Source organism: Ranitomeya imitator, chromosome 2, assembly GCF_032444005.1.
Source record: "Ranitomeya imitator isolate aRanImi1 chromosome 2, aRanImi1.pri, whole genome shotgun sequence".
NCBI classification, from domain to species: Eukaryota; Metazoa; Chordata; class Amphibia; order Anura; family Dendrobatidae; genus Ranitomeya; species Ranitomeya imitator.
The window spans coordinates 418,259,998-418,273,853 of NC_091283.1; the positions used below are offsets into that span (position 1 = coordinate 418,259,998).

The following is a 13,856-nucleotide window of genomic DNA, read 5'->3' on the forward strand; positions in this document are numbered from 1 at the left end:
TAGCATTGGTGACAGGTTTTCTAGACTTCTGTAAGGTAGAGATTACTGAGTCTGAAAAACCCTTAGCCCTTAGTACCTGGGCTTCAATAGCCAGGCTGCCAGCTTGAACTTTTGCGGTTCCGGATGATAAAAGGGGCCCTGGCAGAGTAGATCCTCTGATGTTTGAAGAAAGGCTGGACCATCCACCTTCAGTTCTCTGATGAGGTGATACCAGCTTCTCTTTGGCCATGCCGGAGCTACTAGAATAGTCTGGACCTGATCGTCTCGGATCTTCCGGAGGGTTTTTGCAAGCAACGGTATTGGAGGAAACACGTATGCTAGATGGAACCTCCATGCATGAGCAAAGGAGTCTACTCCCTGAGACCTGTCTTTGGGGTCTAAAGAGAAGTAGTTCTCGACCTGTGCATTCTGGCTTGACGCTAGAAGATCTATGTCGGGAAGTCCCCATCTGTCCGTCAACATTCTGAAAACATCTGCCTTCAGGCTCCATTCTCCTGGATGTAAATCGTGACGACTTAGGAGATCCGCATGAATATTTACTGACCCTTTGAGGTGTATTGCTGATAGTGAGAGGAGATGTTTCTCTGCCCAGCAAAAAATTCTGTTTGATATTGTTCTCAATTGGTTGAACTTCGGACTCCCCTGGTGTTTTAGATGCGCTACAGTCGTCATATTGTCTGAGTAGACTGACATGTTGACCTATGATGAGACTGCTGGTGGCCAGAAGGGCCCTCTCCACTGCCATCAATTCTCTGAAGTTGGAGGAATTGGAGCTTTCTTTCCGATTCCAGTGACCCTGGAATCGGATTTGCGAGACAACTGCTCCCCAACCCTTTTGACTGGCATCTGTTGTCATTGTCACCAGCGGATCTTGTATCCAGTCCACTCCTTTTAGCAGGTTTGTTTGGATCGCCCATCAGGTTAACGAGGCTTTTACCTTCCCTGGAGTGTACACTCTTCTGTTCAGGAAATTTGGATTTCCGTTCCAGTTTCCTAGGATGTGTGCCTGCAGTACTCTGGAGTGGCTTTGAGCCCATTGGACTGATTGTATACAGGCCGTCATCGACCCCAGAAGAGACATTGCAGTCCGCAGAGTCGGAGACCGTTGTTTCTTGAAGTCTAGGACCTTGGAAATCAGGTTTCTCTGGTGTTCCTCTGGTAGGAAAGATCTTTGATTTCCCGAGTCCAAAAGGACTCCGAGGAATTTTATCACCTTTGATGGTAATAGTTGAGACTTCTTTAGATTGGGTATCCAACCCAAAAGCTGTAAGATGTTCCGAGTTTTGGAAATTCTCTGAGAATTTCTGCGGAAGGACCAATTATTAAAAGGTCGTCCAAGTACGGCACTATAGCGACGTCTTGGTTCCTGATGTGAGCTACAGCTTCCGCCATGACTCTGGAGAAAACCCTTGGGGCCGAGGAGATCCCGAAGGGGAGAACATTGTATTGGAAATATAAGATTTTTTTATTGAATTGGACCGCAAATCTTAGGTATTTCCTGTGGCGAGGATGCATTGGAACATGGAAATAGGCATTCTTGAGGTCTATTGTTGCCATATAGGAAAGAGGAGCTATCAGAGGGATGGCTGTTTTTACTGACTCCATTTTGAATTTGCGGTAAATTATGAATTTGTTGTGAGCTTTTAGATTTATTATGATCCGAGCTTGCCCGAAAGGCTTTTTTACCATGAAGATACGGAAATAGTGCCCTTTCCCTTACTCGTTTACCGGGACCATGGAAATAGCTCTCGAGTCTAGCAAGTCCTGTATTCCTGCCATCATCAGTTTTTGAGTCTCCCGAGATGACAGGGAGGTGACTCTTAAGATCCTGGGAGGAGGCGCATCGAACTCTATCAGAAGACCCTGATGGATAACACTCACTGTCCAAGGGCTGTTGGAGATATTCTGCCAACTGTGAACGAAATTCGAAAGCCTCCCCCCCACCGGATCGGAGTCATTGTTTTTCTTGTTGTGTTTGTTGGGGAATAAGGATTTTTTTAGGTTTCCCCTTGGCATAACTCCACCTCCCGGTTTTCCCTTTTCCTTTACCCTGGGAGGGCTGGGACTGGGAGACTCGAAAAAAACGCTTCCTGGGAGGTCTTTGTTCAGGAAGAGTTTTCTTTCTGTCCGTGGCTTTTTCCAGGATGTCATCTAATGAGGGCCCAAACACATAGTCACCCTTAAAGGGAATGGAACAGAGTTTTATTTTTGAAGTGACGTCACTTCAAAAATAAAACTCTGTTCCATTCCCTTTAAGGGTGACTGTGTTTGGGCCCTCATTAGACGTCTCCGCTCCACATTTTTAGCCAGAGAGCTCTTCTGGCTGAATTTGTCTGGACTAGAGATCTGGCGGCCACACGGATGGATTCCAGTGAGGCGTCTGCAAGAAAACCAGTTGCTCTATGTAAAATAGGCAAGGAGTCCAACACTTCCTCTCGGAGTACCCTGAGAGATGTGGTTTTCTAGCTCTTCTATCCAGCGGAAGAGAGAGCGGGCCACGCAGGTGGATGCAATGTTGAATCTGAGGGCCGAGGTAGAAGTTTCCCAAGATTTTTTGAGAAGGCTCTCAATCTTTTTATCTAAGGGGTCCTCTAACTGGGAAGAATCCTCGAACGGCAGAGCCGTCTTCTTAGCCACTCTAGCCACCTGAACATCTATTTTTGGGATGTTCCATTTGATTGAATCCTCATCTAGAGGAAACCGATGTTTAAAGTCTGAAGGAGTGGTTAGCCGTTTCTCTGGCAGTTCCCACTCATTATTGATCATGTCTATTATACTTTTATGTACGGGAAACCCAGGTTGTTTTTCAGTATGTATACCGAATAATTCGTCTTGTATAGACTGAGGAACTGGTTCCTCTTTTAGCCCCATAGTATTCCTCACCGCAGACACCAATTCCTCAATGTATTCAGAGGAAAAAAAGATATTTTCTAAATTCCGCAGATTTATGGGGTAGCACATCTTCCCATTTGACTGAAGATTACGTATAAGACCCTTCAGACTCTGACCCGGAATATTCCTGGATTTTTCTCTTTTTGGGAAGTGATGGACCAGGTGAGGATGGTGGTGACGGTGGAGGGGGGGCGAGCGTGGCCAAAGAGGTTTGGACCTCCTGTCTAACCAGGGAGCGAATTTCTTCAATTAATGAAGGGTGTTCCGCCCGGATTACTTTGTCCGTACAAGGTTGGCACAACTTTTTCTCCCAATTTAAGGGCATTTTCACATTACAGGTAGCACATTTGCGTTTAGTAACGGTTCTAGGGCCAGGCTTGACTCCCTGAAATGAGAGAGGAAGCGGTGTAAGAAGGTATACTTAAATCTACCTTTAAATGGGACCCATCTCTGCCACACTTACTGGGGCTTGAGGAGCGCTGGGCTCTGCAGCTAAAGGGCAATACGAATCCATGCTTACAGCAGGCTTACCTGAGACGTCTTCGCAGCTTATATAGAAAATAAGACTGCACCAGTGCGTGGCAATTAGCCGCCCCTCCCCCTCCACGGTTCTTGGCAGGCGTGCGAGGGTGCAGCATGCCTCACACGCCGTGCGGTAGTCCATAATACCGGACAGAGATCGCTCCTATGCAGGAGCGCCGACCCGGAAGTGAAGGCATCACGTGACTTCCGGGTCGCCGAACAGCGCGCACAGGAGGGGGAGACGCCGGAGAGCTCAGGGAGGCCTCCGGGATGGGATCACCGGCCCGCTTTATCCCGGCAAGAGGACGCAGGAGGACCGGGAATGCGGTCCCGAATCCTGAAGAGACGGGAGCATAACGGAGGAGGAAGCCCTGGGGCCCGACCACCAATGCCCGGCTAAGAAATATATAAGGTACACTGCCAGAGCCGGCCACGCAGCGCACCAGGAACCTCTCCATGCCCCATGGGGGACAGGAAAAACACTGGTTAATGGGAGGTGGGAGGGGTTTTTAACCTCTTGTGCTTCCTGTCCCCCATTAGGGTATGGAGACAACCTCCTGTGGCTGTCGTGGAAGGCTACTAGAGAAAACAAACAATTTTTATAAAACATTAAGCTTAAGATTAATAGGGGTGCCCAAACTTTTGCATATAACTGTATATAGGTTGAAAAAAAAAAAAAAAAAAAAGACCTAGTTCCATCAAGTTTAACCTTTCTCTACCAATTGTACATTTCGTCACTAATTTAACTGTAACCCGCAATGTTATGTGTATTGAGAAAATCATGCAGCCCTTGTATAAAAGCGGTTATAGTGTCTGCCATTACTACCTCCTGACTGCTCCAACTGTAAAGAACCCCTTCCTATTTAGGCTAGTTTCACACTAGCGTTTCCCTGATGTGCGGCGGGTTGCGGACTTCCTCCGTGAAGCCCCGCCTTTGGCCGCACCTCCGCTGCTAGCTCCGCCTACATCTGCATGCGGCCCGCGTACCTATATTTAACATTAGGTATGCTGGTCGTGCGGCTGTATGCGGATGGTGCCGCATGCGTCGATTTGACGATGCGGAAAAAAAATGCTACAGGCTGCGTCTACGCTGGTCGCCGCATCGTCAAAACGACACCATCTGCATACAGCCGCACGACCTGCGTACCTAATGTTAAATATAGGTACGCAGGCCGCATGAGGGCCGCATGCAGATGTAGGCGGAGCTAGCAGCGGAGGTGCGGCCGAGGGCGGGGCTTCATGGAGGAAGTCCGCAGCCCGCCGCACATCAGGGAAACGCTAGTGTGAAACTCGCCTTAGCTGCCACAATCGTCTTTCTTCCACCCGTAATGCGTGCCCCCTGGTCCTTAGTATGGTCTTTGGAAGAAAACCCAAGAAGCTTCTGAATGGGATTAAATAATAATAATCTTTATATAGCGCTAACATATTCCGCAGCGCTATACAGTTTTTGCACACATCATCATCACTGTCCCCAATGGGGCTCACAATCTAGAATCCCCATCAGTATGTCTTTGGAATGTGGGAGGAAACCGGAGTGCCCGGAGGAAACCCATGCAAACACAGAGAGAAAATACAAACTCTTTGCAGAGGTTGTCCTGGGTGGGATTAGAACCCAGGACCCTGGGTGCAAGGCTGCTGTGCTAACCACTGCGCCACCGTGCTGCCCTTGGATTAGAGAAGGAATCTGCAAGGTATGCATTTCTTTTTATTATTTTACAACATTCTAATCATTTTTAGTGGACTCAACAACCCCTTTTAACAACATTAATTTTCACAGAAAAAAAAAAAAAAAAACACAGGTCAAGGTAAAAACATGAGGGTAATTAAGTCACCACTACTGGGTGGCTTTACCCTGAAGCTGACTGGCTGGTAAGATGAAACCATGGCCAATTTACTGGCGTATAAAGAACGGCTGCTCAGTGAGAAAAACAAGATATATAACGTGTTGATCAATGCGGAGCCCCCTTACACCAATATAGTACATATCCGCGGTGATGAGCTGCGCTTCGTTGTGGTAAGATGAAGAACGTCAGCAGAACATGTCAGTCCCCGGCACAAACAACAGCCTGTTTATCCGTACGCAACGAGCGCATCATGACTGACGTAATCGCTTATCCATTACAATGTTCAACTTCTACAAAAGTCAGGGAACCGCACAGTGCGCAATTTCCTCACATATTATTGAGCTGACCACAGATCTTTCCCTGTAGCATCTAAAATGGCTGCCAATAACGACAACTTCCTGTTCAGAGGAAGAGCAGATCTGTAGTACAAACTGCTGCTGTACAGAAAATGGTCATACATGCTCATTTTAATGGGGAGAGAGGGAATAAGCCACCTCCTGACAACATGCCCTATTCTCGCATCCTCTAACATCTGTCATTGGAGGAATGTGGGGCTCATTGGTTGGATCACAAAAATTACGACAACCAGTCACGATTTGTCCAAGATCTGCTACGGTCCATCTTCAGATGGGACTTTGACAGCTTCGATGTGATCCATTTGAAGATGGGTCTTTAAGGTCATGTTCATGCGTTCAGTATTTTATCAGTATTTCACATTAGTAAGCTAATAAGCTAAAATCAGGAATGGAACAGTCAGAGGAAAAATTTGATAGAAACATCACCACTTCATTTATCACCCACTTCTGGTTTTGGCTTACAAATACGGATGTGAAATACTGACCAAATTCTGAATGTGGCCTTACTATGACAGTTCTGCTACAGACGTATTTTCAGGTGCAACTTGGACCAAAACAGTGATACCATGATCACATCTTCCAATGGAGACCTGGGCCATGACAGGACTGCTATGGTCTACTCTGAAGATAGTCTATCTTTAAAGATGAAGATCTTTAGACAGGACTTGGGATCATATCAGTCTTATAGTGGGCCAAGTCCCATTTGTAGATTTGACCAAACTAATATTCCTTTGATGGACCTAGTACCATCTTCTGCTGGAACCATAGCAGTGCAGTCTTTGTGCATTAGAAGATGGTACTAGGACCATGACAGTAATTCTACAGTTTGGTACAATCTACAGATGGGACTTGAACCATGACAGTACTGCTATGATCCCCCTAGAAGATGGTACTAGACCCATGACAGTGATTCTACAATATTAATCCCATTTAAAGATCGGAGGTGAACCATGACCGTACTGCCATTGTCCAAGCTTCAGATGAGAGGTGAACCATGACAACACTGCCAGGTTCCATCTCCCGATGGGACTTGAACCACACAGTACTGAGAGGATCCATGTTTTGATGGGCCTTGGGCAATGATAGTGATATGATATTGTCGCTGCCCAACTGAGAATATTGCAAAACGGACTACATTTTCAGAAGGCACTTGATCCACGGCAGCACTGCAATTCTTAGTGCCTTCATACTTCGGTATTACAATTGCAGAAAATGAAGAATGACAATCTCTTCCGAAGAAGAAATGCTGCCGCAGGCAACTTTATTTTCTCTAGGATATTTCTAATTAGCAGAGTATAATCTCAGGTTGCGTTGCTCTCTTGCATTTTTATGATTGTGCAGAAAGAACTGGTCTCCAGTCTACTGGGTAATTAGGAGGAGCTCAAATTGGTGTATTCCAACCTAGAAAAGCCGACACCTGAGGCAGCAATTAAAGTAGATTACTTAACTAACCTCCTTATAAGAATAGAGCAGTCCCGTAAATTCCAAAAGGATATTGACACCATAAAGAGAACTGACTTGAAGAAAACACAGACCTCTCAGTCATACCACTTGTTGGGTTTAGGATGGTAAACCATGACGTTAATACAAATACATGAATTTCTAGAAAATGATAGCAACTCCTTAGGTGCATCGTTTACCATAGTCCTGGAATTTGTCCAACCCTATGGTAATGTTACCCTCTGATCCCCATCAGTAGGTTTCATTAAAAAGTCCAATTGGACTGAGAAAATATTCCTCCATATCTAATGTAGTAAGTCCATAATGGCTATGGAATCTTCAAAGTAACAGATGAAGGTGGCCAAGCCCACCCCCAGAACCTCAAAAGTTCAGATTTTTCACTTTTAAGCCATTTTCTTCACCTTTCTTCTTCGCCTCATTAAGAAAGACACAAAATGATCCCTACATAGAAAAACCCTCAAACTTGTGCTATACCAGTACCCAGCTTTTAGGTTACTTCCTCTAAAGCTTCTTACTCAATAGTAAACAGTCTGCAAGAAAATCTGCCATAGTTTGTCCTCCCCATTCAATTTTTGAACATCTCTGGTGTGCCGACCAAAGACCTCAAACTAAAAGCCCTAATATTTCGACAGTTCCCACCACAATCCTAAGATATACAGTACACAATGCAAACTTCCTAAGTCAGATGTTTTTTGGTGCCTTCGACTTCTTGCCCAAACATGATGTGTCGATTTCGGCATACAACCCTCTACGATTGTTCCTGGCCTTCACGAGAAGATTATTGACTTATAAGCTCCTTCATTTATGCATGGTCTCCGCTTTCCATCAATGATTGGTCAGTTTTCAGTTTAACCACTTTTTTAATCATGTCCCCTTGATTTTCAGGGCTAATGCTGCTAAGGTCAACTCTTGACTATCTCCAGGTTATGCACTCTCACTAGTGAACGAGTAGGGTTAATAAGCAAGAACTTTGCATCCCATACACATCTCATTCGCAGGCAGTGGTCTATGTAAATGAAATGTATATGATATGTATATGATGATTTCTTCGCTGTAGGGGTTCAGAACCCCCTTCAGCATCATATCATAATCTGCTTACCAAGTAAGTCAACTTATGCGCTGCGCTGACAATACAGCGGCCACAGGGTGCCAGATTTGGGGTGCAGGGGTGAACTATATTGTATTATACCAGCCTAGTTCGCCATTGCAATAACAGGACAGTAGTGTAGCCTTTCCTGAAATGGACGACTGCTGATTATATAACAGTCCCAAGAGCTGAAATGCAGCCAGCCCTCCCTCAATGTTACCTTGCCGGAGGCAAAGCTTTTTTTTGTATGGGAGTTGGCCAAGCGCAGCCTAGTTAAACATTTTGCTAATGCCATGCTCTCTCCCCTCTGGCACGGAGAGGGTTAAATCCGCCTGCAGATATAATGTCGCTATTGAGTCCCCCCACTCCTTAGGGAGATGAAGATCAACTGGAGGATTGAAGTAGAAATAAAGATAGAGAGAAGATGCAGACCCACGCATCATTCACCTCCTACCCGAAAGTGACAGCACGTTCCCACACAGACACATATCCAAACTGCTGAACTGATATGGTAATCGCCCATCTCATTTCTAATGCAGGAGAAGGAATCGATGCCCCCTTGTACTGGTCATTGATGGACGAGCTCAAGACAGAAATTACCCCCAAATGAATGCAAGAAGCAAAGCAAACATCATCCCCCCTCTTCTGTCAAGTACTAGGGAAAGTTGTGTGACCACACATCCAGCTTTCCAACAGATCTGTACAGTCCATAAGAGAAGTGAAAGGAGAACTGATCAGTAACAGTAAAACTTTAAATAAATACTTTAAAAAATAAATAAATAACCCGCTGTTCAAGCAACTGAAATTTGGTCTTACATTAGGACCTTATTGGCAATTATGCTTTACGCTCACACATCTCCAAACCTCGTTTTGAAAGGCAATCTTCCGATTTAAGCTGCTGAGAAGTCAGAGGGGCAGCACTGCCATCAGCGCTCCTCCAATCAAGAGGAAAGTTTCCTACCAAACTGCAACTTTAGGAAAGTTTCCTTTTAAAGGTCCCTGACAAGTCAAACTCCCACTGCATCCAAAACCTACGTATGGAGTATACACTCCATGGGGTTCAGTTTACCCAACAGAAACAACAAAAAAAAAGTTGCTCATGCCAGTCCAACATCAAGCCAGTCCATCAAGTTTAGCATGAGATTCTGCCAGGCTCAGTGTACCCCAATGCCATACTGAAAATGTCCAATATATCCAAGGCAAGGCCACGCCAGGCACGAGGCAAGGCCAGGCCACGCCAGGCCACGCCAGGCCACGCCAGGCACGAGGCAAGGCCACGCCAGGCACGAGGCAAGGCCACGCCAGGCACGAGGCAAGGCCACGCCAGGCACGAGGCAAGGCCACGCCAGGCACGAGGCAAGGCCACGCCAGGCACGAGGCAAGGCCACGCCAGGCACGAGGCAAGGCCACGCCAGGCACGAGGCAAGGCCACGCCAGGCACGAGGCAAGGCCACGCCAGGCACGAGGCAAGGCCACGCCAGGCACGAGGCAAGGCCACGCCAGGCACGAGGCAAGGCCACGCCAGGCACGAGGCACGGCCACGCCAGGCACGGCCACGCCAGGCACGAGGCACGGCCACGTCAGGCACGAGGCACGGCGACATTGTCCTTCCTGTGTTGGTAGCAGCCATGGTTAGGGTATAAGAAATTACAATTGAGGAGGATGGGGGAGAGGGAGAGTTTTCCCAAACAGGAGCAGAGGATCTTATGCACCCATTCAGTTGGCAGTGGGGTGCTATAAGGAAAAAAAAAAAAACGTTTGTGTGTGCCTTCCAGAAACAGCACCACCCTTCCCGCTAATGCATTCAATTAAATGAAGATGAGCAGCAATAGCAGATACAACACAGTATCTTTTGCAAAACACAATATTTTTTTTCTAATTTCATACAAAAAAGCGTCATTAAATATCAAGACTACCCCGATACAAAGTTCCAGGCTCCTGTGTCCATCTCAGAGAATTACTGCCCTTCGAGCACAATCCCAGTCCATCGGCGATGCTTGGGTCCGTACACCCTCGTCACGCTTAAACTGGCAAGTACAGATTTCATTGCTTCCCTCTCAGCAATCAGCGCCAACAACAAGCAAGCAGTGATAATATCTGGCCGCACTGTTCTCAGGGTTTACAGCCATTCTTTTCAATGGTGGGTCTAAACAAAGCCTGGTACAAGCCGATACGGAGTTATTTAGGGCACGGCCAGAACACTAATACGCCGGTCTTGTGAAAACAATCCTAGATAGGTGCCGGATTATGCATGTAAGCCGACAAACACAACGGAGTCAAGAAAACACGGTGCTCATCATTTGTGCTGATTGGGAAGCAGCAGTCTGTACCGACAGGGCTTGCTGGGAGTTATACTACCTAAAAATATGGATGGCTACGACTGCTATAAAAGCGAGAGCAGAAATCTAAAGAGACATCTTGGAACGTATTAAATGCTCTGCATTGTGTATAAAAGGTTACACTAATAAATCGCCAGAGCCAAGATAAACAGGCTTGACAATCACAAGACACAGCCAAACAAAACCTATTCTAACCAGTGGAGACTGAATGGAAGAGATAAAATCCATAGAAATGACTAATTATAAGCAGGACCTGACATAAAATGACCAAAAGCTGAGAAAAAATCCACACCATTAACCCAGCTTAAGGATTGATCCCATTGGTGGCGGCTGACCTTATTATTGGAGGTCATACTCTTCAGTTAGAAAAACACTGACCAATACGTTTCTATTCGCACTGTGCAGCCAAATCAGGATTTATAGCCAACAACATCCATCAGACTAAACAGATTAAAAAAGTCAATGTCAGAAGAGCGGACCATTAACCTGGGTCACACCACCGTACTGTCTCATCCAAAAATAATCGGTTGTGCTAAACACACAGAGTGTGCACAGGATGAGAAAAAAAATCTCCATCTTCTCCATTCCCAGACTCACATGGCCGAGTGCAATCTGGTTTATGGATACAAATTCTGCATGCTGCATCTTTTTCTTCGGACAGTCTCTGCCCATGGGGAATAAAAATAAGTGTTAAATCGGATATATGCACGGCCCTATGTCCGATCGCACTCGGACTGAACATGCTGCCATGTTCACCAGTCTTTAGGCACATTTCTATCAGGCAAGGATAGGTAGTTAGGCAGCACCAAGAAAAAAAAAATGCATCACTCAATATCACCAACAAGGAGGTTTTCTCCAGCAAACACATCCAAAACCAAAAACAGAACTGGGATAGTTTAATGCACGAAATAAATCAGAAAAGACAATAATGTCAATTTTGTAGGACTAGAAATATAATTAATTTATAAAAAATATAATATATATATATATATATATATATATATATATATATATATATATATTTATTTTTTATTTTTTTTACATATTTTACATTTGGCATTTTATATAGAATTTTAAATTTTGTCCTTTTAGAGTCCCATAAGCAATAGAAGCAATGTCCTAAAAGTCTGTTTTTTGAAACCTCACCAACATTGAACATAATGAAGCAAAATCCACATCCTGTTCTGTATCCTTCACTTACACAAATAAAGCAGAAAAGGGAACAAGTAAAATGTTCTGCGGCTGTGATATAATGCTGGTTAAATACTACAATCTGGACACCTATACATTTGCTGGGGGGGGGGGGGGAATCCACTAAAAAATAAATAAATAAAAATTAAAGATGAAGAAAAAAAATAAATAAATAAAACTTTAATGATATCTCTCTATCTCACGAGAACTATAACAAAATAGATATTAGGAAAATATTTATGCCAGGATGACAACAACCATCGTTCTCCATGTCGCGGCCTCAGCTGGGCCTATGTGCATAAGAAGCAACAGGTCCCTCCTCCCGCCCGTCCCTGTAATTATGCACAAATCTCACCATCGCCCGTCTGTGACAAAGGCTCACGGTATAATTGAAACTAAATTAATTTTCCACTTGTGCCGATCGCTAATGAAACCATCACTGCTGAGCATCAAACCCAAACGGGAAGAAAAGGAAAAAATATATAGAAAACAATAAAATAATGTAAACAATACAAACTTATTGTGATACAAATTATGTGCTTTTTTTTTTTAAAGGCTATTGTGTGCAGAAGAGAAGCATCAGACGTTACACAACACCCAGTGATTACCAATAGTAACTGCGCACAGTTGGCATCTAAAATAGGGATTGAAAATGGAAATATTCACGATTAATATATAAGTATGGAAATTGGCGGAATAAAATTAATTCAGGCAATGGTAGAGTGTACAGAGACTTTTTCATGAGAGGGCTCCAGAGCTGGGCATACAATTAATATCATGAGGAATTGAGGGGAGCTGGCATCAGATCAGTGTGGACGTGTCAGAAGTTATAGCGGACTATGAGCGATGTCACAATAATTATATATTATTAGTAATATTAATATATTCTATTATTTTTTTCTGTGATTTCCATGGGTGACATCACTCATAGTCAGCTGTAACTTCTGACATGTCCACGCAGCGGCGGCCGCCAGGTGAATGCCAATCTGCGGCACCACGTTCTACCGAGGCCTGGCACCAGTTTATCACCAGTCATATCCAGTGCACCAGTTAGAGTCAGATACCAGAATGGCAATATCAAGGGTCACCGCACCAACATCCACATTTATTTCTACCCCTTAAAACCAAAATTAAGTCACATGACCACAATGTCCAGCCTCCGAGGAACTTCAGGGCACAGAAATGCTGCAAAAAAAAAAAAAAAAACACACAACAAAACGCCAATAATTTACTTTGGAGGGAAAAAAAAAAAACCTAAGAGGGGCTTCAGGTAAAAAAAAAAAGTTGCAGGCTCCAGGTAAAAAAAAATAAAAAGTGTAATAAATGCAAACAAATAGTGTGAAAACATTGGGGTCTAGGGCTCGGTGTCCCTCCCGGGGGGCCACTGGTGACAGAGGCAGGTGCCCCCCAGCAGTGGGAATACACGGCGCAGACGTCGCACAGCAATGGTCTCCTGCGCCAAGTGTCCCAGGTCCACTACTCCCCCACTATCCCCGGCATTTCTCACCTTGTAGACATTCTCGGTGAGCCGGTGCACCTCCTCCGAGCGGGACATCCTGGCTCCAGTCAGTGCCATACACCGAGGGACCCGCTGTGACGATAGTAAAAATCCCGGTACCAACAGCGGCAGCGGGGACAGCTTTATCCTCGACGCTGTCACTCGTGTAGGCGCTTATATATGAGGAGGCGTGGCTTCGTCTCCATGACACGCCCAATTAACCCGCCTACTGTTTCAGATCAAACTCCCCGGACTATTGGTCCGCCTCTTAGAAGAGTCTGGTCTTGGCGTTGCTTAGTAACAGCCGCTTTCCCAGCGCCGCCAGCCGGGCCCGCACGGCACCCACAAACATGGCGGCGGCCCGGGGAGCGGGCTCAGGTGTGACCTGTACACGGAGGAGGCTTCCAGCCAAAATAAACGATATACAAGAGAATGAAAGACAAGCTAATACATGGCAATAAGGAACGGTCACCCAGCTTTCCCAGATCCCTGAAAGTCAACTCTGTCTCGCTGTGTGGAAACAGCAGTGTAGGAAGACTGATATGTTTACCTGGAAATTCAGGAGTCCGGGGAAGCTGGTGTAATGTCACAAGAACGAACTATTCCGCAGAAGTCCATATATACATGTGGAGCGCCCCCGTGGGGTACTCGGTACCGGGTCCTTCG

At 45.4% G+C, this 13,856-nt stretch overlaps 1 protein-coding gene across 3 annotated transcripts in view; it reads right to left on the bottom strand.

Moving 5' to 3' along the window:
* The window catches only part of BAIAP2 (BAR/IMD domain containing adaptor protein 2), a 158,459-nt gene extending 145,103 nt beyond the window's left edge, over window positions 1-13,356 (bottom strand). For 2 of the 3 annotated variants that reach the window (XM_069750793.1, XM_069750792.1), the window contains exon 1: window positions 13,200-13,352. In XM_069750793.1, the coding sequence (XP_069606894.1) occupies window positions 13,200-13,268 (69 nt within the window). In that variant the 5' untranslated portion in view covers window positions 13,269-13,352. Of the gene's footprint in view, window positions 1-13,199 lie in introns of all 3 variants that reach the window. The other variant, XM_069750791.1, reaches the window with a different exon arrangement.
* Window positions 13,357-13,856: the final 500 nt, after the last annotated feature.